Source organism: Arachis ipaensis, chromosome B03 (assembly GCF_000816755.2).
Source record: "Arachis ipaensis cultivar K30076 chromosome B03, Araip1.1, whole genome shotgun sequence".
Lineage (NCBI taxonomy): Eukaryota > Viridiplantae > Streptophyta > Magnoliopsida > Fabales > Fabaceae > Arachis > Arachis ipaensis.
The window spans coordinates 35,930,086-35,957,021 of record NC_029787.2 but is presented as its reverse complement, the minus strand read 5'-3'; the positions used below and the strand labels follow the sequence as shown (position 1 = coordinate 35,957,021).

At 32.6% G+C, this 26,936-nt stretch overlaps 2 protein-coding genes across 2 annotated transcripts; both read left to right on the top strand.

Moving 5' to 3' along the window:
• LOC107632946 lies at nt 3,880–7,498 on the top strand. The gene is made up of 3 exons (XM_016336589.1): nt 3,880–6,452; nt 6,544–6,604; nt 6,737–7,498. Exons 1-3 carry the CDS (start codon nt 3,880–3,882, stop codon nt 7,496–7,498), a joined length of 3,396 nt encoding a protein of 1,131 aa, XP_016192075.1.
• On the top strand, nt 15,200–15,960 carry LOC110269647. The gene is made up of 4 exons (XM_021117559.1): nt 15,200–15,293; nt 15,378–15,428; nt 15,539–15,646; nt 15,726–15,960. Exons 1-4 carry the CDS (start codon nt 15,215–15,217, stop codon nt 15,860–15,862), a joined length of 375 nt encoding a protein of 124 aa, XP_020973218.1. The 5' UTR covers nt 15,200–15,214; the 3' UTR covers nt 15,863–15,960.

The window sequence follows — 26,936 nt, the reverse complement described above, 5'->3', positions numbered from 1 at the left end:
CCGCATTCTGTCGTTGCTGTTGCCGCCGTTGCTCCCTCTGCCTCAAACAATAGTTCTTGACATTCCGGCGACCACCGATAACCACCTCCAGCCACCCGTTTCCCTTCTCTGGTAACAACATTGTTTTCTAATTAATTTCCTTTTTTATTTTAGTTAAATTTAGGATTAATTTAAATTTTAGTTGTTAATTAGCATTATGATTTAGGGGATGTTTGTTTCACAAATTTGGAATGCTTTATAAGTTTAGCAAATGCATGCATTTGATTTGATTAACATTTTATGACTTGACTATCTTTTTATAAAAATTTCATTAATCTAATTTTGAATATTAAAATTTGTTTAAACGATTGAGTTGAAATTAATTAAAGATTATAAAGGGATTAATAACTCTAATAATAAAATTTATTAGTAATAATGTATGAAGCTTATTGGTGGGTGGATTCGGATTTGAACTTTTTTTTGTTGTCTTAATGATTGAAAAAATTAATAACTTAGACAATTAAAGATAACAAACCAAGAAAATTTATGTTGATGAGTAAATTGTTTGATATTTGAAAAGTTGAGAAGGGCTGAGAAATATTTGGTTTGGATGGAATTCTTGAAAGGTGGAGAAATCCAAATTTTATGTCAAAATTTTTATAAGATTTTAAATGAAATTGAAAAATAATAATGATAAATTGTTGTTGCTTTCGTAAAGACGAAAAATAATAATGATAAATTGTTGTTGTTTTCGTAAAGACCAAAAACTTTGTCTTGGAATTTAATTTGATTAACTCTAAGTAAAGAATTATGTTTTGGAAAGTTTTAGTGAATTTTAATGGATGCAAATTTGAATTTAATTGGTATTCTCTTTGCAGACATGACGACAAGCAGATGTGTCACGAATTGGCCTTGTGGTCGTAATAGAGGGAGGATGTCTACTAGTACTCTTGGGACATCTAGGTCATCGTCCTCTACTCTGACTACCCCTAGGACAAGCAACGGGTTCACAGGATCAGCCATTCATCATGGTTCCTAACCCCATGGCTCCTTCTGCTGTGCCACCCCCGCCACCAGGAAGTCGTCCGACTGCTTCACCAAAGTGGACTCCTCCACCACCACTACAAGAATTTCACAAATTAGCGACGAATTTTTGCGAGAAATATTTTTTGTCACTAATCCATCACTAACTTGCGAAGAATTAGTGACGTACTAACGACAAAATTAATGAGCGGTCACAAAATACCCGAACTTGAGAAAAACGACTGATTAGCGAGAGATTCACGAGTAAGTTTGTTTCTCGCAGATTGACTTTTGTTGCTAAACAAAGAGCGAGGAAAATTTCCTCGCTAATTTCTCACAAATTAATTAGCGAGTGACAATGTTCTAGCAAATCAGTCACTTAGGGGTTCAATCGAATAAAAGTAAAGTAGCGAGGGATATTATTGTCACTATTCGTCGCAAGTGTTTGATATACAATTAGCGAGAAACAATTTACACACTAGTTCGTCGCTAAATAAACTTTGTGTGAAAAGGCTAATTAGTGAGGAACAATGTCCCTAGCTAATCCGTCACAAAGACTTGAAATGCCTTCTGCGATGGACAAATTCCTAGCTAATTTGTCGCCAAAGTTTTTATTTTTAGCGAGCAATTCGTTCCTCGCTAATTTGTCGCATAATATTGTAAAAATTCAAAATTAGGGTAGAGACAGAAAATAGTCGTCGCTAATTCGTCGCAATGGATATATCATTCAGCTAGGAAAGTGTTCCTTGCTAATTAGTCGCTAAAGTGAAAATACGGATATTGAGCGCCTATGACCTAAGTAGCGAGAAATTTGCGACCGTTTAACAACTGACACACTTCGTTCGCTGATTTCAAGTCGCTGATTAGCGGGCGAAATATATTTGTCGCTAAGTTGTCGCAAGTTTAATTTAGCGAGTGACTTGGCAACTGCAATCTTGTCACAAAGCAAAAGCTATATCCTACCTATTTTGTAGCAAATTACTCGCTAACCTTGTTGGAAATCTGTCGCAGAGTCGTAATAAATCCAAAGCTAACTAATATTTTTAAAATTAAAAAATATTATTAAATATAAATATTATTAGTTGTGCTTATTGAAAATTATTTTTAGTTTAATTTATCAAAAATAAATACTAAAAATTTATTTAAAAATTATCTTCTAAAAACTAATTTAATAAATTATTTTTCAAAACATAAACTTTATAGCCAAAATTTCATGCATTTATTATATTCGAATTATGGGAGACGAATCAAACATGTAAATCGAAGCCAAATCCATTCGATTTATTAGCATTTTAACTATGCACTTAATTCGAATCCACTTTATTCGAATATATTGGATTCAATTTATATAGAAATATGCTTTGGAACTTTGACATTGTATTTTATGATTTGAGACATTCAGATAACATTAATGTATATTTAGTTTATTGAGGTATTTTGCCCAAAAAATTAAATAACTCATAAAATTCTTATTTTTATTTTTATTTTTTATTTATTAATAATTTATTATTTATAAAATTGTTATTCTTTATTTTAAATTTATGATTAAAAAAAGCATAAAAATTAATTTTTTATTCCTACCCCATCCATCTGAAAGAACTCAAACGTCTCTCTCCCTCAAGCTCGCTTACGTTGCTCACGCCTCCTCTCCCTCAAGCTCTCTCATCTCGCTCACACCACTCTCTCCCTCAAGCATAGTGCCGCCGCCAGTTGGTCAGCTTTCTTCATTGTCACCATCTCACACCCAGCCGCGGAAAAAGCAGCAGGTCCCGGGACTCTCTGCCTCGTCATCCCCTCGTACTCAGAAGCACGCCGTCCCTGTGCAAGTCGTCGCCGGCAGTAGAGATAGCAGGTCCCGGTGGGCGGGTCTTCATTCGTCGTCTTACTTTGAGCCTCGCCGTCAGCTTCCTGCGGCGCACCCCGATTTGGTCAGTTCCAATTAATTTCCCCTTTCTTTTTGTTTTAGTTGTGTTGCTGTAATTCATCAATGTACTTTGATGATGTCGTTGAAAAATGAAGTTGTTGCTGATATTTGTTTTTGAAACCTTTGAATTTGTTGCTGTTCTGAAATGATCACTCAAATGTGTTCATGGATGAAATAATTTGTTACTGATTGAACTTGAATGACTTTGATTTTGTTGTTGAAAGTCGAATATGTTGCTGAAATTTGTAATTAGAACTTTGAATTGGTTGCTGTTCCAAAATGATTACTTAAATTTGTTCATTATTGAAAGAATTTGTCACGGATTGAACTTGAATGCAATTTGATTTTGTTATTGAAGGTTGAAGTTTTGTTTAAGGTTGAATGTGCTGCTGAAATTTGTTGCTGGAACCTTGAATTTGTAGGTGTTTTGAAATGAAATGATCACTTAAATTTACTTTCTCTGTAACTGAATTCTTTACTGATTGAACTTGAGTGTTTTGTTGTCTTGCTTCATATTGTCATGAATCTTAAGTTCCTCTTTTCTTGTTGTTATGGTAGTTCTATCAATCTGTTGGGTTTTTATTGTATTAAAAGATATAATTGATATTTAGTTTATTGAACCCGGTATATCTCCATATTTTTTAACCTCATGATTTGAAGTTCTTGACATGAGATTAATGATACCCAATTATTTTTGGTGTTTCTAATGCTTCAAATCGTTTATTACAGTTTCCTTCATGCTTTGTATATTATATTTTTATGATTTATATCTTTATTTTCAAATTGAATGTATTAAGTTTGTTACTTTATGACTTGTAGAAGGGGTTATTTAATGTGATTGTGAATAAAAATATATGAATGAAATTTAGGAAAAAAATACACGAGACTATGTCATTTATATACACGTTAAACATTGGTATTACAACTAAAATGAAACCTTAGTCCAGATAATCATGACGCCTGATAGGAGTTGGATGTCACGAAGGCAAGATTGCACTGGTCATCTAAGCGAGGAATTTAAGAAAGGTGTTGTGGAATTCGTAGATTTTGTAGAAAGAAACCCGACAGTCATTGATAGTTTAGGTCGCATTCTTTGTCCATGCACAAAATGTAAGAACAGGATTAGGGATGAAATATTTTGGGTCGAAAAGCATTTGTGTGATCGTGGGTTTATGGAGGGTTATACAAACTGGACTGCTCATGGTAAGGAAAGATGGGTTGAACAGGATGCAACAAATGTTACCCAAGAACATGAGGAAGAGAATACAAATCCATATGTAGACATGGTTATTGATGCTGCAGGTGATAACTTAAATGTAATGGAAGGTTTAGAAGAGGATCCAAATCCATCAGCGTCGAAGTTTTATAAGTTGCTGAGGAGTGCTAACGAACCTTTGTGGGATGGCTGCACCAAGCATACAATATTATCAGCTGTAACCCAGCTAGTAAACTTGAAATCAGAATTCAACATGAGTGAGAGCTGTTATAATCGAATGGTTGCCATAATCAAGAGCATGCTCCCAGAATCAGAGAAGTTGCCAGAAGATTTTTACCGGTCAAAGACAATGATTCAAGAATTAGGATTAGGATATGAGAAAATTGATACTTGTCCTAATCACTGTATGCTATATTATAAAGAAACAAGTGACAAGACTAGTTATGCAGCTTGCACAATGTGTGGACACCCACGATTTAAGCCAAAGGCAGGGGATACAATTAATAGTAGTAGGTGTGTGCCATACTCAATATTGAGATATTTTCCTATTACTCCAAGGCTTCAACGTTTGTTTATGTCTAAAACTACTGCGCAATATATGAAGTGGCATGTGGATGAAGTACGCCACGATGAATCGGTTATCACACATCCGGCTGATGCTGATGCTTGGAAACAATTTGATGCCACCCATGAACCATTTGCCCAAGAATCTAGAAATGTTAGGCTTGGACTTTGCACTGATGGTTTTAATCCATTTTCTGGCTCGAAGACTCCATACTCATGTTGGCCTGTGTTTGTCACACCTTACAATCTTCCTCCAAGTATGTGCATGAGAAGAGAGTACATATTCCTTAGTCTTTTGATCCCTGGACCGAAGTCTCCCGGAAAAAGATTAGATGTTTATCTTAGACCGCTGATTGACGAGTTAAAGGTTTTGTGGGACAATGGTGTTACTACTTATGATGCATGGCAAAAGAAAAATTTTAACATGAAGGCAGTATTATTGTGGACTATAAGCGATTTTCCGGCTTATGGAATGTTGTCTGGTTGGAGCACTCACGGCCGACTTTCTTGTCCGATTTGCATGAAGAACACTAAATCGTTTCGACTACAACACGGCGCTGAACCCTGCTGGTTTGATTGTCATCGACAGTACTTGCCTGCTGGTCATGCCTTTCGTCGTGATCGGTACTCTTTTAAAAAGTTAACCGTGGAAAGTTCTTTTCCACCGAAACGAATGATCTTAAATGAGTTGGACAGACTCGAGGAAGCTAACTTTGGGGCTAATTCGAGAGGAAAAAAGGGTGACTTTGGTACCATTCATAATTGGGTGAGAAAAAGTATATTTTGGGAGTTGCCTTATTGGTCAACTAATTTGATAAGACACAATTTAGACATTATGCATATTGAAAAAAATGTTTTTGACAACATCTTTAACACTGTTATGGACGTAAAGGGCAAGACAAAAGACAACGCGAATGCAAGAGAAGATTTGAAGCTAATATGCAAGCGCCCTAACTTGGAGTTGGTATTCAAGAATGGAAAGTACAAAAAACCAAAATCCACATATGTCTTAGATTCTCAACAAAGGAGGATAGTATGTGAGTGGATAAAGCAATTAAAATTTCCTGATGGTTATGCATCAAATATTTCACGATGTGTTAATCTAGCGGATGGGAAGATATATGGAATGAAGAGTCATGACAGTCATGTTTTCATGGAAAGACTAATACCGTTGGCATTTCGAGACGTGTTGCCAAAATTCATATGGGGAGTGCTAACAGAACTCAGCTTGTTCTTTAAAGAAATTTGTGCTATTGAAATACGCCCTAATGCTGTGGAGCAGGCAGAGATTTCCATTATTGAAACGGATTGTAAGCTAGAAAAAAATTTTTCGCCAGCTTTCTTTGATGTGATGGAGCATTTAGTTATCCACATCCCCTATGAAGCTAAGGTTGGAGGACCTGTGCAGTATCGATGGATGTATCCATTTGAAAGGTGTATGCTATTCTTAAAACAAAAAGTTCGAAATAAGGCAAGAGTTGAAGGATCTATTTGTGAAGCATATATTTTGGAAGAAATTTCAAACTTTACTTCTATGTATTTTGAATCAACAATACAAACAAGGCGGACTCAAGTTCCCAGGAACGATGATGGTGGCTCAAATATGGACGAGAATCACTTGTCTATTTTTAGATACCCATGTCTTTCCATTGGGCGAGGTTCAAAAAAATACTTAACTGATGAAGAACTTCATATCGTCCACACATACATTCTTGTCAACTGCGAAGAAATAGAACCTTATCTCCAGTAAGTTAGAACTAGTTTTTGTATTCATATTATATATACACTAGTTTTAAAGAAATAAATTGAATGTTATATTCATTACTTTATTTATTAGACAATTTGAGGATTCACTGAAAGAGTTAGATCCAAATATCTCCGAGGATGAAATACTAATTGTCCACGATAAGGACTTCAGAAGATGGATAAAGAATCAACTAAGTGATTTTTGAAATTAAATATTTATAACATTAAAATTATTTGTATTGCAAGAATGTATAACTTTAAATTGTTATCATATTCATTTGTAGGTAGATACAGGTCATATTAGAAGTAGAATGATTCAACAGATAGCTTATGGTCCTTCTAAATCTGTCACTTCGTACAACGGCTTAAAAGTTAATGGATATAGATTTCATACTAAGGATCACGACAAAAATAGAGCTACTATGAATAGTGGGGTATGTGTTAAAGAAAATATTTATGGAGAAAATGACTTAGACTACTACGGCATTCTTGAGGAGATATTGGAACTGTCATACTTGGGTGATGGAAATTCTGTATTTATCTTTCGATGCTGCTGGTTTGACCCAATTAACGGTGTCAAAGTTGATGAGAGATATGGGTTAGTTGACATAAAGTATAAATCAAGACTACAATCAAATGAGCCGTTTGTTTTGGCTGAACAAGCACAACAGGTATATTATACAAAATACCCACATAGTGGGAATAAGTCCAACGGGGAATGGTGGGCGGCTTGTAAAGTTAGAGCCAAGCTATATATAAATGAAACTTTGCATGATCCAGATGAAGAACTCAATGGGCAAGATGACAGTAATGACTTTTATCAAGATAGTGTTTCTGAATTAAGAGCGCAAAATGTCATTTCAGAGGATGAAGTTATTTCATTGTTTGATGCAAATGCTCCAATAGAAGAGGTAAATGCAGAAGATATAAATTGTCCAATGGACACTTTGCTGAATGATGAGTTCATCAACGATAACGAAGATTTTGACGGTGAAGATAGTGAAAGTGCTTGTTCCGAAGACGAGAATGAAGACTATGTGATGTAGATTTACAAGTTTTGTGTCTTTATGTATCTCATATGTTCGATGAAATGCCTCAGCCACCCTACAAAATCACGGTAAGCTATGAGTAAAAAAAATTTTGTTTCTTTGATTTCTTTACCTTTTTTTATCAAGAAACTGGGGTTATTTAATTGTATATGTCTACTACTCTACAGCTTCATTTTGAATTGGTTCATGTTCATTTGTTGAAATGCTCTTGTTTAATTTTCAAAATCTAATTGATCCATTCTATCAATCTCAAACTACATTTCTTGATTAGTCCTGTGCTCAGATTTCTTGTAGGAGGCAGTAAAATTGGAAATTTAGTAATGAATTTGTTGGGAATAAATAGTATGACCATAATCCAATCAATCACGTGTCAAATAATTTGTTATTGTTATTATATTAAGATGTTAATATAATAACGTCCTTAATTAAATTTAGAGATTTATCATTGTGATAGTGATCACAATATTGAGAGATAAATCTTTTATAATTTAATCTAAATTGTTCTTGGTCATAGGATTATTAAAAAGGACATTAATAATCCGGAAAGATCAATATATATATAATGGTCTTCATTGGATGAAGATTAATAGATCTCATTTATTAAATTATATATATAGATGGTACATATAGAGATATGACCATTGAACTGACTCACTTTGAGAATTTCTAATGGTTATAATTACCGTATATTTGTCAATAGGATATTCTCAAGATGAACATAGTAATAGAGTTTCCTTTGACCTGCGACTGTCATAGTAATTAACAATCTATTTATTATACTTTGATTCCGGACACCTAATACCCTAGGGTGCTAGTTGAATGGATATTGGGTATAATTTAAATACTTGTAGAATTAATGATTAGTCAATAAAGAATCCGTCAACTCTCGGTAAAGAGTTTGAGCTCTATGATTATAATGACTGAGATGAATAAAACCTTGGCCAAGGGATTGAATGAATGAAGAAATGAGTTTCTTAAGTCATTCACAGTTCATTATAATAATGGTAACAAAGTTAGAGTTTGACAATTAAACCATACTCTAAGGGTTAACCAAGAGCTGGAAAGATGGAAGAAATTATACTTTGTTCTTCTGAGGTTCTTAGTAAAAATAGAGGAAGGCGAAAAACGAGAGAATATAAAACACAAGGGTTTTATTCCTTTACCTCTACACACATAAGTGTATGTGAGCCTAATTCTTGGAGAAGAATTTTATGGTGCGCAAAAGTTGCAAAGAGGTTCTCAATTTAGATCAGACATCCATTGGTCAAAGAGTTGACAGCAAAGGTTGGTTTCGGTGTGGATACGCATAGCGCCTTCGTACCATCGAAGGAGAAAATGATTTTTACTAAAGCGTCTAAAGGTATTTAGATCTGATCTATACATATATTACATTATTGGAATAAAATTTAAGTACAAAATAGATCTTTAGGATTACCTTCTTTTCTTCCGCTGCGTGTTATGAACACATGGTAATCCTACAGTGGTATCAGAGCTTTGGCTTTTTTGTGTTTAAATTTTTATTCCTATTTTCTTAAAGTTTGTAAATTAATAGGATTAATTTAAATTGTTTTTTAAGCATGTGATGTATTTATTTCCATTGAGATGGTTTTCTAATAAATTAATAGTTAATTTATTTTAATTATTTAATTGTGATTAAATTATCATTCTTTTAATATAAAAGTTATATTTATAATCAAATATTTTGTTTGATTTTATTTATATATTAAATTTTATTGTGATTTTGATTACAATAAAAGAAATAAGATGCAAAATATCTTTTATTTGTTTCTTATATATATAAGTGTATATATAAAGGTCAAATTTGATTTGATAATTTTTTAAGGCTAAATGTTAGTAAATGAAAAATCAAATTTTGATTTGATTTATGTGTTTTGAACACTATAATATTAGAGATTAGTTTTTCTAATATTCTTGATTATAAAGAGCGGCCTGACAACCAGGAGTTTTATTTTCAAGATACTAATCAGTATATACATTTGATGTATTAGGGATTTAATTTTATATTTACCTAGACAACCTAGGAGTATTAAATTTAATCCATGAATACTGGTAGAAATTCTCTAACAATTGAGATAAATCTTAAAAGTTAGGAGTTTGCCAAAAATAAATTTATCTCTTGTTTACAAGGAACAACCTGATAACCAGGAGACTTGTACTCAAAGATAGAATTTATTTATGCATATGATGATGTATAAGGAGAATTAATTTTATACTTGAACCTAGATAACCTAGGGGTATAAAATATAATTCAGTTAAATAATTGTCTGACAACCAGATAATTATTTGGGATTATAATTATATGGGATATAATTTAATCATATTTATTTGGAATAGGTATGAGTAACAACTTGACAACCAAGGTACTCATACACGATTCTAAATAATTTTGCCAGAAATATGGATTTCTTGATTTACTTTCATATTTTAAATTTTTAAATATGTCAATCTTTCGTATGGCATACTTGAAAGTAATAAATTGGCTATACATTGAGAATTGTTCTTATGTATAAAAAGGTTATCATGAATATGATAATCCTATTAAAATAATATTGTCCAATAAAATTGACTTTGGAATGGTTAAAACTTTTAATGTATTTATAATATTATTTTACATGGGTTGTTTTGATAACTCTAAGTTCTAATTTCAAAGGCACCTCCCCACTATTTATTACTGAAAATCTTGAGAAGATGTATGGTGCCCAAAGTAAAATAGTATGACTATCAAAGATTTTATTTAAACTAGTGGGAGTATTGGGCAATATATTTTGAATTAAACAACTTTAGAAGTTGGAATGCCATTAGGCAAATGGCTTTAGCGAGAATTGTTCTTGCAAGCATTTTTGGATATTTATTTTGTTACAAACAAAATTTTCCTTAATATGATTAAGGTTTGTGATCTTTTTAGAAAAATTCAACATGAGTATTGAGGATGCAAATCAAAATTGTTCTTAAGGGTTGGTTTGACCAATAATAAAAATATTGAGTATTTTTATTATAAGAGTTGTAACGTAAAATCTCTAATATCTAATTGATATTCTATTAAATAGAGAATGAGATTCTCTCCGTGCATAAATACTAGTAATCTATATACTCCGTCATGTTTAAAGAAACATAGAATTTGATTTAGTTGAGGATCACTGTTTGTTAAATATTTGGACTACGTTTTTAGAAATGTTGCTAAATTAACAAATTTCTCAATAAATCAATTTGTTTATCCATATGAGATATGGAAAAGGCATAAGCTGAAACTCAAGAACATTAGAGTTTGGAGATGTCTTATATGTGTTAAGAGATTGCACAACAATAGAATTGATATTAGGTCTGATAAATGAGATTTATTGGTTACCCTAAAGAAATAATGAGATTATTTTTATCACTCTTCTTATGACAAAGTGTCTGTGATAAGAAGTTAAACTCCTTTTTAGAAAAGGGATTCCATCTTAAAGAAAGAGTGGGAGTACAATTACTTTTATTAGAATTGTATACCACTCAATAGAGGATATACTTTCTCCTAAAAATATAAAAGGTTTGAACGTCAAACTAACTTTTTGAAAAAGTAGCCTATTTGTATAATGATACAATTCTATAAAGATAGATCTAATGGTTACTTAGATTTTTTTTATAATCATGTTCAATAAGGATTGTCCTTAAAATACAATTATGCACTATTGTAGTGGGAGATTTCATATTTTGAGAAAACGTGATATTTATTATGCACTAGATATATTTTACAAAAGGTCAAGCAAACATGCTCAAGAGCAAAGGTGTTTAAGGTCAAAAGAGTTTTGATAAACACAGATGTGCATTGAAAAATTATACACATGATTGATTGGCTCTAGTGCAGGTGGGAGATTATTGTGATAATAGTATGCCCAAGATCCAATCCATCATGATTGGCTCTCGTGCAAGTGGGAGATTGTTGGGAATAAGTAGTATGACCATAATCCAATCAATCACGTGTCAAATAATTTGTTATTGTTATTATATTAAGATCAAACAAGACTCATTTGACATTTTTGTCAGAGGGATTGAAAAGTCCGATATTTCGGTCATATTTTACTAATTGGCCTAAATCAGCAGAGCCTAGGCTTCATGAGGAAGGATAAGAAAAAGTAGCAGGTTTAGTACCTTATACAATTTAGTTGTTGGCAGATAATCATGCTTGTTTTTTTAGCCAGTGTTGACTGTTAACTGAATACCGCAAATTCAAGTGTGGCTGGTGGATGGTGATAAATTTTCTCTTCTTTCAGTTGCAGAACTGACAAGGCTTTACAGTGGTGATAGCTATATAGTACAGTATACATTTCTTGGAAATGGAAGGGATGAAGCTCTCTTTTATGCTTGGCTTGGCTGCAAATCTGTAACAGTAAGCAATAGGCAATGTTTTTGGTTATGTATCATCTAGGCAAATTTTTCTATTGAAAGTCACATAAATTTATTAAGTTTTCAAAGCTATATTATTTAGAGACAATCTAATTCCTTCTCTTTAAAATAAAAATTATATATTATAGGATAGTCTAATGATGTTTTCTTAGTTTGTTGGAATTGCAGCCCATGACATCTCAATAATCTGATTTTTGGCTCGCAGGAGGATTTAAATTTCAACACTTAGGCTACGTGTAGTTTCCAGAAAAGAAATTAAAAAATGACATTAATTAAAAAGAATAAACAGAAGACAAAGATACAAAAATTAATGCTCTTATATTTGATTTACTGATAAATTAAAGGGTAAAGTATATTTTTTGTCCCTAAAGTTTTACAAAAGTTTCAAAAATACCCCTAAGTTTTATTTTGTTTCAATTTTGTCCCAAAAGTTTTCGATTTGCATCAAATATACCCCTGACGGCTAATTTTTCAAAAAATTTAAGACCAATTTAACAATAATTTCATAAGAACAACCTTCAATACAAGCAAATCAAGCATAATTTTCTTGTATTATTATTAGATTGGTCTTAAATTTTTTTAAAAATTTAGCCGTCAAGGGTATATTTGATGCAAATCGAAAACTTTTGGGACAAAATTGAAACAAAATAAAACTTAGGGGTATTTTTGAAACTTTTATTAAATTTTAGGGACAAAAAGTATACTTTACCCTATTTTTACTTATATGACATTATATAACTAAATACATGAATATAATTATTTTATACGAATAATATATTAAAATTAAATTTATAACTATAAATATAAAAAATTAATTTTCATGTATTATAAAAGTATTTTACAACTAGTAATAACTAAATATGTCTATTTGTATTAAATTAATTAAATGGTTAATTTAAATTATGTTCATTTTTATTAAAACAAAAAAAATTCCCACAAGTAATAATATAATAAAAGGGTGCCCTTTTTGGCACCATAACAAAGAAAAAAAGAGAAACAAAAACAAAACCAAAACACCCTTAAATCTCGTTGTCCTCAGCTCTCTGTGACCTCATTCCCAAACCTCCAAAAGAGCCCCTTTTCTTAGAAGCTTCGAACGCAGCAGAAATTTGAACATGCAACCTCCATCTCTTCGCCATTCTTCAACCTGCCCAGCCACTGCCGCCACCGCGTCTGCTCCGCTGCGGTACGCGCTGCTCAAGCGTCATCCAAATGCCTTTGTTCCCATGCATTTTCGGGCCTCCACGCAGTCGTCATTTTCCGGCTGTGAAGTCTCTCATCTGCGGTTGTGCAACCCTTCGTTCAGCCATATCCATCAAGTATGAAAGCTTCAGCTTCCTCTCCGTTCTGCTGCTGATTTTTTCAAAACATGTGAAAACTAAGGTAATTTCTTTTTCTTCTTCTTTATTGTTTTAATTTTTCAGTTATTGATTTAGTTGGTCTTTGTTTTAATTGGTGAGTTACTGTTTCAATTCATCTTGTTCTAGCCATTGTGGTTTTCTGTCAGTGAAGATAGTTGGTTTTTGAGTTGCCTTTTTTTGTTGCTTGGTGTTAATTGTGTTAAAATTTAATTACAAATTTAATTCTTTTTTAAAAAAATAATTTTCAAATTTAAAAATAGAAATACAAAAATTTAAAAAAGTTATAGAATATATAATTAAAAAAAGCGCTAAAAGCAAAAAATAACAACCGCGCGCACTTTTAATTTACAGTTTGTAATACTTGAAATCAAAAATTAAAAACCCCACTATCCCCACTATCTCCCTTTCTGCCATTTAGCCATCGTAGAACAAGTAAAACAAGGATTTCTGGTGGTGGAAAAGGAAGGACTGTTGGTGCCGTTTGTTTAAGGAAGGAGGTCCGTTGAAGGAGGTCCAGCCCATAACACCGCTGAAGGAGGTCTGATCCACGACGTTGCTGTAGCAGGTCCGCTGCTCCTTTCTATCTAGTTGCAGGTTATCTTAATCTCTTCTCATGCTTGTTCTTATCATTAATTTAATATGACAGATGATACTACTTGCATTCAAAGTTTTATTGGATTATGGCATCTTCATTGAATTAGATTATGCTATTGCTGTGAATTTTATTGTTCATGGAGGCCCTATATGTTGAGATTGAAACATATTTTTAAACTTTTAAAATCACATCTTCCCAAACTCAAATCATTTTTTCTCAAATCCTTTAAAGGTACAGTTATATTCCATAATTAAATACTCTTGATTAAATAAAATAAATAGAGATATTATTTTATTTTTGTGCTGTTATTTTTGGTAATGACTTTTTTTACACAGTTTATTATAAGTTCATCCAATTTTAGTGTATCCATCAATTATTGCTTTCATTAATTCTATATATACGTGTACCTATGATATTTTAGGAAGTGTTTTAATTCAACGCAAGTAAAAGTGAGGGACCCAAAATTAGTAATCATGCATGGTTCTTTTTCTTGGTCTAGTTACTTGGAGGTTTCTTTGCCCATAATTAAAAAATTTGGTTGGCATGCGCTAGTGAATTACCATTGAGAAATGAAAATAGAAGTGGAATAGAGTAGCTAGATGCTTAGATTCACTTACTAAAAGCGCTAAGATAGAGATTTTTGTTGCCTCCAACTCTTCCAATCCGAGCTTGCCATCTATTATGTTTGAAGATGCCTGAATTCATATTTTAAAATAGAATAATGAACTCTCTAATAACACATTGATATTTGGATAAGAGAAAGCCTTAACACAGTTTGGGACAGGCAAAAGAGAATAACATTAATTCTTTATATTTTAATACTTCACATATCAATTAAGTTTCCTGCATATTCAAATTTTAATCATGCCAATTATTAATAATTACATTATACACTATTGCATAGACATCTTTTAGGTTCTAATAATTAAATGTACCTTGTTAATCTACGATAGATGGATGCAGCACGTGAAAACCTACTACTCTTCCTACATTCATATTGAGTGTTTTATTTATTTTTTTGCTCCTTGAACCAGGGGCTCGCAGTGCTATATCATGTTAATAGACAAAATTTGATGACTATTTCTTCTTCTAGTTTGTGGTAATATCATTATAGATTAGTTGTTTACGGTAAATCCTTTTCTCGGTGCAATCTTTTCATTATGTTGTATGGAATATCTTTTAAATTAATTTTACTGGAATATGGTAATTCAACTTTTGTGATCTAAACTGTTGAATAATGTTTTATTATTCTTTTTTATTGGTAACTATCGCTTCTAAATATATTAACTGCTTGTATTTTAAATAATTTAATAACACTTTCTTTTTAATTTATTTCTTATTTGATAGATAATCATGGCACCAAAAGGTAGAGGTGGACGAATAGTACGAAACACTCGTCTCGATCAATCTCAGCTTTCCTCACGTAGGTCAGGTATACATTCGCCGTTTAATTTATTTTACCATTAACAACTCTTAATTTAGAAAATATGATGTATGCTTATTTTATTGAGTTTAGGTGAGCAAACTGTTGACATTGATTCTTCTCAACCACCGATACATGTGTTAGGTATGTAGTTGTACTATACGTTCGAGTTGTATGTCTTTATTGTGATTTAATTAATCCTGGTGAGGAAGTGGTTTTATTTTATCTATTTTTTTTGGCTGTTTTTTATTTAGGTCAACAGAACTCTAATAATGATGAACCTCATCTTACACATTTGAATGTGGGATCAGCATCAAACCAATCCCCACAAGTTTTATCACAATCATCACCTCAATTAGATGGTATGATTTACTTCAGATAAATGTTTATGTATTCACAAATAACTACACATCTAATTGAAAATTCTCTTATTCATTGTAGGTGTGAATTCGTCTGACGCATCTGCTTTAGATGCAGAAGATAATGAGCTACCTAATGTTGGACAATCAAGTGTGCATGCTGAAACTAGGAGTAACGGAAAGCTGGTAATAGCTGTAGAGAAAGGCGATAAACCATAAGTAGTTATACTATTATGTTGACCTTCCTATATCATCATACTTTCTACTTAAAATGAAAAAGAAGAGTATCACTAGGTGCAGGATCTTTAATTTACTAGTTTATTACTAGATTTATTAAAATTGACCTAATTTGTACCTAGTTTTTTTCATGCAATCACAAATTATCACAAAGGTGTATTTGCTGTTAGAGTCTTATATATGTCTCATTTATGTTATATTATTTATTAATTATTATTATATTTATTTTTATGAAATAAATAAAAAATAAATATAAATATGTGGACATTTTTCTTCTTTGCAAAACATTGATATTAATCTAAGCTTAAGTTCACGACACAGGGAATCCATTTCACTAAAGTCCAAAACATATGGCCATTTTATATCACTATGGAAAAATATATTAGTAAATAGTTTCAAAGAAATAAAGCATCTCTTTTATTTTATATCCTCTGATCCAGTATTATCACTTCTGCTCAATTAAAAAAAATAAATATAAATATGTGCATATTTCTTGTATTCCTTTCATCTGAAATTTGTCAAAACAGCAAACATAAATATGGATAACAGCAGCTCCATGAAAATGGTATGTAACCAGCAGTTAATACATGCCTCTTGAGTAAAATAAATATTTGTTCTGATTATTACTTGTTTTTTTTGATCTGCCTCTTCATTTCCTATGGCTTTTACAATTTGAGCTAAAATATATTTGTCTTTAATGCAAAAGACACTAACCTCCCGAGGTTTGGTAAATTTGTGATAACTTCTCTCTATTTGTCCAAGTGACATTCATCTCTCTTTAAATGGTGCATTAGGAGTGTTTACAGTTTACCATTATATTTTAGAAAATATAAGAGTACAACATTATTATTACTTGAATTTTATTTAATCAATGCATGATTTTAGAGAAATGGGATCAGGTTTATATTTTATCACACCTCAAAAGGGGTGAGTCATGTGTGTAATTTGCCTTTGGTTTTATGATGATACTTTTATAGTGTATTTTATAAATTTGATTTTTATTTGAAAAACTGTTTGTTGGGATTGCTTGCATGAAGATAACAATGGTTGCTGCTTTAGTCTTGCACTATTGGGAGCTTTATATTCTTTTAATCTATTTTATTTTCTTGAATTATTTTAAAGTTATGAGTAGTATAGCTAAGCCTAGAATTTTTTGTTATTTTAATGATCTATGTTATTGTGTGTTAAACTGTTTTTGATAGTTGTGTATTTTTTAATGTATGAAGAGATTTACATATCATACGGTAACTCGTGACATCACGAAAGATTTATTAAGTAGGATGCCTTCTCCAGCGCCAAGATGGCAAGATTATTGTCCAAACATGAAGGACGAATTGTTTAAAGGTTTTCTGGTTAGTAATTATAATGTTGTTTCACTGCAATTTTTTACAAATAATTGGATTGAGTATTTGCTAATTCTTTCACTCTTTAAATTTAGGAAAAACATGAATTTGTTATTGATGCTGTAGGTGATAACTTAAACGTAGTGGAAGGTTTAGAAGAGGATCCGAATCCATCCGCGTTGAAGTATATGATGATGTTCATAAGAAAAAAAGTGGAGAATATGTTTCTGAAGTATCCAAGAAAATTATTGTAAGTGTCTTTAATTTTGTAGCATAATTTAGTTTTAGTTTTCTTAATAATATGTCCTTATTTTTTTGCTGTAGGACTCATATGGAGAGGCAATATCACAAAAATATGGAGAAGATTTAATAGATCAACCTGAAGTTGATCCTGACGTGTGGACAGAAGTTGCAGGAACCAACAAGAAAGGACGAGTTCATGGGTTAGGCCGCAGTCTGGATATTGGTATTCATGATCATAGAGATGTGCCATTACCTGAAGATACAGGTGTTTCTACAGTCAAGTCAGTCTCACAAACAGACATCACTGAGGCTATTAAAGAAGCATTGCCTAGTGCTATAAATGCAGTGTTGCCTAGTGTTGTGAATGAAGCTATACAGAATAATTTACTGTCTCTCCTTTCTAAGATTCCAGGATTCCCCCAAGAGAAGAACCATTAGAGTAATTTTGTTGGGAATAATATTTGGTTAGGTGGCTTATGTTAATGCATTTTGTTAGGCTTAGCTTATTATCGTAGTTTATTTCTTTGATAGATAATTGATTAGCAAGGTTGCGAGAACCGGACCGGTCAATGAACCGGTAAAGTGACTGGTTCACTGGTTCAAAGGTTCGACCGGGGTTCAACCGGTTTAATTAAATATTAAATAAAATTATTAAAAATTAAACATACAATGAAACATGTAGCATGACTTTTTTTTTTGTTACCTTAACATGTATGTCCTCATATGCAGATCATGTAAAACACCATGACAAAATTAATCATACCACCACCAACTCTAATTCAGAAGTCAGAACATAACAAACAGAAAAAAAATATCAACTCACCCCAATTCAGATTCAGAATCACAACAAATAGAAACAGAAACAGCAACAGAAAAAAATATCAACTCACCCCAATTCAGATTCAGAACACAACAAATAGAAACAGAAATAGCAACTCAAGAATCAGATCTTAGATTTCAGTAACTCAGTAAAATTAACAAAATACAGAACCATAAATTGAAGCAAACAGAGTTGAATCTTTAAAAAATAGAAAGTCAAAATCATAGAAATTAACAAAAGAAAAAAAAAACTAAAGCAAAGCTATCGACAGAGGAACCAAACTGACGTCATGGAGGAACGAAACAGGCAGCAAGGGAGTAACGAAACAGGCAGCAAGGGAGGAACGGCGAGACAGACGGGATCGAGCAAACTGACCAACAATGGAGGAAGCCAGCCGACCACGTTTCGATCTGCAAGTCCACACGACGAAGACGAAGACGATGAAGAAAAGACGAGGATGGACGGCCAAAGGCGGCGACGTGGAGGAGACGAGGATGGACGGCCAAGAGCTCGAAGCACCCTCTATCTGTCACTGCCGACGGCGAGGCACCCTCTGGCTGACTAGAAGAGTTCGGTGACGGGGGAGGCGGTGACTGCTGTTGCCGCTGGCTGAGAGAGAGAGGGGCTGCTGGCTGAGAGAGTGAGAGGAGTAGCGCCGTAGAGGTTAGGGATTTTTGGGGGTTAGGGCTGCAAGCAGTATACTATTTATATTATCTATTTTCTTTTTTTTTTAATTCTAAAAACCGTTAAAAAAGACTCATATGGAGAGGCAATATCACAAAAATATGGAGAAGATTTAATAGATCAACCTGAAGTTGATCCTGACGTGTGGACAGAAGTTGCAGGAACCAACAAGAAAGGACGAGTTCATGGGTTAGGCCGCAGTCTGGATATTGGTATTCATGATCATAGAGATGTGCCATTACCTGAAGATACAGGTGTTTCTACAGTCAAGTCAGTCTCACAAACAGACATCACTGAGGCTATTAAAGAAGCATTGCCTAGTGCTATAAATGCAGTGTTGCCTAGTGTTGTGAATGAAGCTATACAGAATAATTTACTGTCTCTCCTTTCTAAGATTCCAGGATTCCCCCAAGAGAAGAACCATTAGAGTGATTTTGCTGGGAATAATATTTGATTAGGTGGCTTATGTTAATGCATTTTGTTAGGCTTAGCTTATTATCGTAGTTTATTTGTTTGATAGATAATTGATTAGGCAATTTGTTTCATTTTCAGTTTTTATAGAAGTTGGCTTACTTTTATTGGTAGTTTACTTGGTTGATAAATAATTATTTGGATTGGTTTTTATAGTTATTGATATTGTTAGATTTAGCTTGTTTTGGTATTTTATTTGTGAAGTATCTATGTTGGAGATGTTGCATTAGACTTTTATTTTAATAAATATGTTGGGTTTGATTTTTTTTTAAACATGTATAATTTTTATGAACTAATTTTATATTTATGCATAATCTTTCATTTCAATCAATAAAATAAAAAAATAATATGATGTTTATTTTAGTATAACAAAAAAATTGGAATTCTAACTGATATTCTAGTAAAATTAGCGACATACTCGCTGTTGATGATGGTGACAAATTAAAGACTCTATTGCGATTGAAACAATTGTGAGATACCTATCGATTTGTTACTATTTTAAAAGGAATTTGCGATGACATTTTGCGATAATATTGCAACTAATTGACTACATATTATTTCTTAGCAAATTAGCGACTATTTCATAACTCTACTTTATCATTTTCGAATAGCTTTGGTTTAGCGACAAAATTCCTACAAATTTGATTAAGGATTTTCAAAGATTAGCTATAGATTTGCTACACAATGTGACAGATTTGCGACCATATTAGCGGACAACTTGCGACGAGTTAGGTTCGAAAAAATTCCTCGCTAATTAGCGTCAACCAACCATTCCATTTTGTCTACGCAGTTAGCTTGCATTTAGCGATGAGTCTGCTGCAGTAGAGTTTATCGCTAATTAGCGACTACCGTTTAGTCCATTTCTTCTACGGAATTAGTTTGTACTTTAGTGATTGATTTGCGACTATTTATTCGGTAGCTAAAAAATTTTCCGATGAATTAGCGACTGTTGTGTTTGCGTCACTGATCTGCGACTTGTAATCAGCGAGGAAACCATTAGTTGCTAAGCGGTAGCTAATCTGTCACAAATTATATTTTGCGTCGGATTAGCGACGATTTTACGACTCTTTTTGTGATAGCTAATCGGCCATATTCTTGTAGTGCACCTCCATCCACTTAGTAGCCCACTATTTCAACGATGACACCTCTTCCAGTGACAGACATGTGGTGCCAGAATCCTTTCATGGATCCCAACCAGATGCCCCTCCACCACCTCCCACCATATGGATGACGATTTGGCCTAATGGTTTGACAGCGTGAGTATTATTTTAAGTCTTTTATATGCAAACTATTTTGACATTCTTATTCAACATATGTATGTGGTTGCTAATATTAAGTTTTTTATTTTAGTTAGTTAGTCTAATTAGTTACACTCAATTTTCTGGTTTTAGTGGATTTAGATTGTTAAGATATGTTCGATTTAGGTTTAGTAGGTTTGAACTACTGAAAGTGTTTGAGAATTCTTGATTGTTGATGGATGTTGCTGCTTAAGTCATGTAATTTCATATTAGTTTTTTTGGTAAATTAGTTTAGTGAATTATTGATGGATAGAGTTTTTTGGTACTTTCTAGTTATAGATGAAACTCTATCGAAATTTTTAAAAAATATAAATATAATTGAAGTTTATAGATTACCTCAAATAATTATTTAGTAAAATACTAATATTAAATTTTTCATTGATAGGTTTGCATCAAATAACAATGCATGTACACAGGAGTGTACTAATGTCATCATCTGATGTACGACCACTTATGGCCAAGCTACAAAAAGATCCCTGCTGAGATCAGAGAGCGATGATTTTAGAAGACAAAGCCCAGACTGGTATATAACTTGTTTCATTTTGTTATTAAGTTCGTTTTGTCTTTGAAATATAATGTCATTATTACTTAATTTAACGTGTTAATTGTTTCAATCTGCGTAGTCTAAGTCGATTGATCATGATGCGACAATGGCGAAGACCTTCAAGTATACTCACACCTTGAAGGAGAATAAGGAGATATTTGCTTATCAGGGGTTTGCGAATCATTATGTGGTATAAAGTTTTCAATTAACTGCAGTCCTAATTATAACATGTGTTACACAGGAGTCCTACATGCAGAGATTGGAGGCCACAATCCAGGGATCTCAACAGACTGGAGACGACGGCAATAACTCCGTTGCATCAAAAGTTGATTTTGACACGGTTTGATGCGAGACTGCATCTGAGCCGTACAAGAATCACGTTTACGGGTTGGGATCGTTCTTCGCCGACAATCTCTGTACCTCCACACTAAGACCTTCATCCGCCTCTGCCACCAGTACTATTTTAAAAGGAATTTGCGATGACATTTTGCGATAATATTGCAACTAATTGACTACATATTATTTCTTAGCAAATTAGCGACTATTTCATAACTCTACTTTATCATTTTCGAATAGCTTTGGTTTAGCGACAAAATTCCTACAAATTTGATTAAGGATTTTCAAAGATTAGCTATAGATTTGCTACACAATGTGACAGATTTGCGACCATATTAGCGGACAACTTGCGACGAGTTAGGTTCGAAAAAATTCCTCGCTAATTAGCGTCAACCAACCATTCCATTTTGTCTACGCAGTTAGCTTGCATTTAGCGATGAGTCTGCTGCAGTAGAGTTTATCGCTAATTAGCGACTACCGTTTAGTCCATTTCTTCTACGGAATTAGTTTGTACTTTAGTGATTGATTTGCGACTATTTATTCGGTAGCTAAAAAATTTTCCGATGAATTAGCGACTGTTGTGTTTGCGTCACTGATCTGCGACTTGTAATCAGCGAGGAAACCATTAGTTGCTAAGCGGTAGCTAATCTGTCACAAATTATATTTTGCGTCGGATTAGCGACGATTTTACGACTCTTTTTGTGATAGCTAATCGGCCATATTCTTGTAGTGCACCTCCATCCACTTAGTAGCCCACTATTTCAACGATGACACCTCTTCCAGTGACAGACATGTGGTGCCAGAATCCTTTCATGGATCCCAACCAGATGCCCCTCCACCACCTCCCACCATATGGATGACGATTTGGCCTAATGGTTTGACAGCGTGAGTATTATTTTAAGTCTTTTATATGCAAACTATTTTGACATTCTTATTCAACATATGTATGTGGTTGCTAATATTAAGTTTTTTATTTTAGTTAGTTAGTCTAATTAGTTACACTCAATTTTCTGGTTTTAGTGGATTTAGATTGTTAAGATATGTTCGATTTAGGTTTAGTAGGTTTGAACTACTGAAAGTGTTTGAGAATTCTTGATTGTTGATGGATGTTGCTGCTTAAGTCATGTAATTTCATATTAGTTTTTTTGGTAAATTAGTTTAGTGAATTATTGATGGATAGAGTTTTTTGGTACTTTCTAGTTATAGATGAAACTCTATCGAAATTTTTAAAAAATATAAATATAATTGAAGTTTATAGATTACCTCAAATAATTATTTAGTAAAATACTAATATTAAATTTTTCATTGATAGGTTTGCATCAAATAACAATGCATGTACACAGGAGTGTACTAATGTCATCATCTGATGTACGACCACTTATGGCCAAGCTACAAAAAGATCCCTGCTGAGATCAGAGAGCGATGATTTTAGAAGACAAAGCCCAGACTGGTATATAACTTGTTTCATTTTGTTATTAAGTTCGTTTTGTCTTTGAAATATAATGTCATTATTACTTAATTTAACGTGTTAATTGTTTCAATCTGCGTAGTCTAAGTCGATTGATCATGATGCGACAATGGCGAAGACCTTCAAGTATACTCACACCTTGAAGGAGAATAAGGAGATATTTGCTTATCAGGGGTTTGCGAATCATTATGTGGTATAAAGTTTTCAATTAACTGCAGTCCTAATTATAACATGTGTTACACAGGAGTCCTACATGCAGAGATTGGAGGCCACAATCCAGGGATCTCAACAGACTGGAGACGACGGCAATAACTCCGTTGCATCAAAAGTTGATGTTTGATGCGATTGATGCGAGACTGCATCTGAGCCGTACAAGAATCACGTTTACGGGTTGGGATCGTTCTTCGCCGACAATCTCTGTACCTGACCTTCATCACCTTCATCCGCCTCTGCCACCAGTCGGCCCGTCGATCTCGAGGATGACGTTGATTTGAGGGAGCAGGTGCTAGAGCTCACCCAAAGCCTTTACCAACAGTGAGGAGAGGTATCAGAAGATCCTCATATGCGTGTTAGACACATATTTTCTCAGGCTACTGGAGTGGAGGCAGGAGCTGGACCGGTTTCAGCAGATGGAGCAACAGATGGCGGTGTACCAAGATCAGATGCAGGCAAGTAGCAGCGGCACTGCTGGTGACAACAGCATTGCTAGAGGGGCACCGACATCACCGCCTAGTCCGCTACCTCAGCAGGACCAGGGGATGAGAATGACGACGAAGACTATCAGGATCTTTAATGATTAGAGTTTTGTTTTAGATTGTTTCATTGTATTTTATTTATTTGATTTTTAATTTTTTTTGTACACTTGATATTTAACTTACCATATTTGGTTTCTATTATTTAGAATTTAACTACTAATTGTGCAAAAAATAAATTTAAATAAAAAAATTAATAAAAATTTGACCACCTATTGTGTTTAAAATAAAAAATTTTGAATTTATCGTTGGATTTACTAAAAAAAATCCGACAGCAATTAGGCGAAAAAGAAAATAGTAGAGCGCCAAAATTACCGACGAAAATTTTTCGTCGGTAATTAAATAAATTTTAGGCAAAGAATCTGTCGCAAAATCCGACGGTAACTACCAGCGAATTGAAAAATCCGACAGTAATTAATTACCGGTGAGGGTTATATTGTCGGATTGGTTCCGACAGAAAATTCACCGATAAATCTAACGGCACTGAGCTTTTTTTTTTGTAATGATCATCGTCATTGTTATCATCTTCGGCTTCATTTTCTTCTTCTTATACATTTTTTTCTTAATTCTCTTCTTTATTTTATTTATTTATTTGTATTTTTAAATAATTTATGAAAGAAAAGAATAATACAAAAAAGAAGAGAGGATGATAATGATGAAGAAGAATGATACCAAAATTATTTATATAAAACACAGAAATAAAATAAAACTGACATCAAAATTTGTTGTATAAAATATGAAGAAAAAAAAATAGAAGAAGATATGTTAGAAAAAATTTCAGTATCATGGTTGAGAAATTTCGATGCTATTTTTTAAAAAGTTTGGTGTTATTTTTTGTTTTTCATAACTTCTAATTAGTTAAGAAATTTTTAAAGTCACGTTTAAAAAATTTTAATTTTAAAATACAAAATTTTTTTGTGCCAAATTTAAAAATTTTATATTACTTTTTTAATAAATTCTACCTAATTAAATTTTTTTTCTCTTATTTACTATTGTCATGAGATAAGTATTGTTTTGGTCCCTAATGTTGAGGGTCAGAATCGAAACCGTCCCTGATATAATTTTTGATTTAGAATCATCCTTAATGTTGCATTTCATTTTAAAATCGTCCTTTCTAATAATTTTTTTTCTAAATGACAAAAATTCCCTTTTTTCCACCATTTCATTCTTCTTCTTCTTCTTCTTTCAGAAGAACAAATTCTTCTTCCATTAACAAAACTCAAAATTTTAAATTTTTAAATACAGTTAGCAAAATCTAATTACAAGAATTAAAAATACCCAAATTCATCTTCAATTACAAAAATAAAAAATCTATAAATTTAATTACCAAGAAATTAAATACAAGAACAAGACCAAAAATTAGGAAAAAACAAGAAATCTAAAAAAAAAGCAACAGCAATCCAGAAATCAGAACAAGAAACCAACAATAAAAATTAAGGAATTAGGATTATGATGAACAAATCCATTATTCAAATCCAGATTTAATAAATACTAATAATCATATTCAACAACACCAACAACTAAAACATTATTCAAATCCAGAAATAACAACATCAAATTCAACAACCAAATCAATACACAACAACGATGAAATCAGAAAATAACAAATCAAAATCAGATTAAAAGTAGAAGCAGAACCAGATCCAGAAGATGCAGAAGCAGAAGCACTCAAGTAGAAACAGAAAGCAGAAGACGAGCAAAAGATGCAAAAGCAGAAGAAGCAGAAGTAGAAGCACTCAAGCAGACCCAGAAGAAGCAGAAGACAAAGCAGAAACAGAGGCCAAAGCAAGAAGCAGAAGCGGCGAGATGGCGAGGAGCAGCGACGAGGCGGCGAGGAGCAGTGGCGAGAACACAGCAGTGAGGACCAGCGGTGCAGAAGCAGAAGCTCTCTCCCTGGCTCGCGACGGCGACGGCAGCTCCAAGTTTCGCCGGCACCCCTGCCCCCTCCCGTGTTTTTTTTTTTTTTTTTTAATTTTATAATTTTTTTTATTTAAAAGAACGATTTATAAAAAGGGTAGTTTCGCCGTTTATAAAAAATTTATTAAAAAGAACGATTTTAAAATGAAATGAAACATTAAGGACGATTTTAAATAAAAAATTACATCAGAGACAATTTCGATTCTGACCCTCAATATTAGAAACCAAAATAATACTTATCCCTTATTGTCATCATCTTATTCTTCTTTTCCTTTTTCATTTTCTTCTTCTCGTTTTTTTTTTTTTTTCATAATCCATAAGCTTACCGTATGAATCATGGTAAAGCTCTCAGAAACGAAAAAAATCTTGATTTACGTATTATTATTATTATTAATTATTAGTGATGTGAAATTTATGTATACTTATAATATAGGAAACATTTCAAGTACACTGGGAGTATCGATACTCCAATTGTTTTAACCGTTGATCTGAATTATAAAAAATATATATAATATATATTAATTAAAATCAACGGTTAAAACAACTAGTGTACGGATACTCTCCGGTGCACTTGAAATATTTCCTATAATATATATGGGCATGTGCTATGTATGAAGCATTCCTCGTTTTTAAAGCTAAAAGGAAATTAAAAGTCTGTTTATTCTTGTGTTTTTGTTCGTGTTGTTAGTTTTTTTCTCTCCAATTTTACTGTCACTTATGATTAATTGTATATGAATTATAAGTTATTGTGTAAACTGCAATCATAGCAGAACAGCCGCATAAGCAGCTATAGCATCAGACAAAGAAACAACGACAACAATAGAAAAATGATGAGGAGAAAAAAACATACAAAGAAAAAAGAGAAATGCGAAAGAGAGAAATACATGATTCATGTATATTTTATATGAGTAATTTTTGTTAAATTTAGGTCAATTTTATTGAATTTAATCGACAAAAATAATTAAATGTGTAGTGAAATTTATAAATAAAATAGTTCATACAGTCATAATAAAATTGCTTCGTTTATATATCAAAAGAGTAAAATACATGCCGCGCTGCTACATTTAAGTGACACTAAAAAAAATTAGTTCATATATCATGTATGTAGACCCACACTTCATTAAAGAATAGAGTCATAAAATTTAATTTATTAATCGGACATGTCTTTTTGTTAAGAATT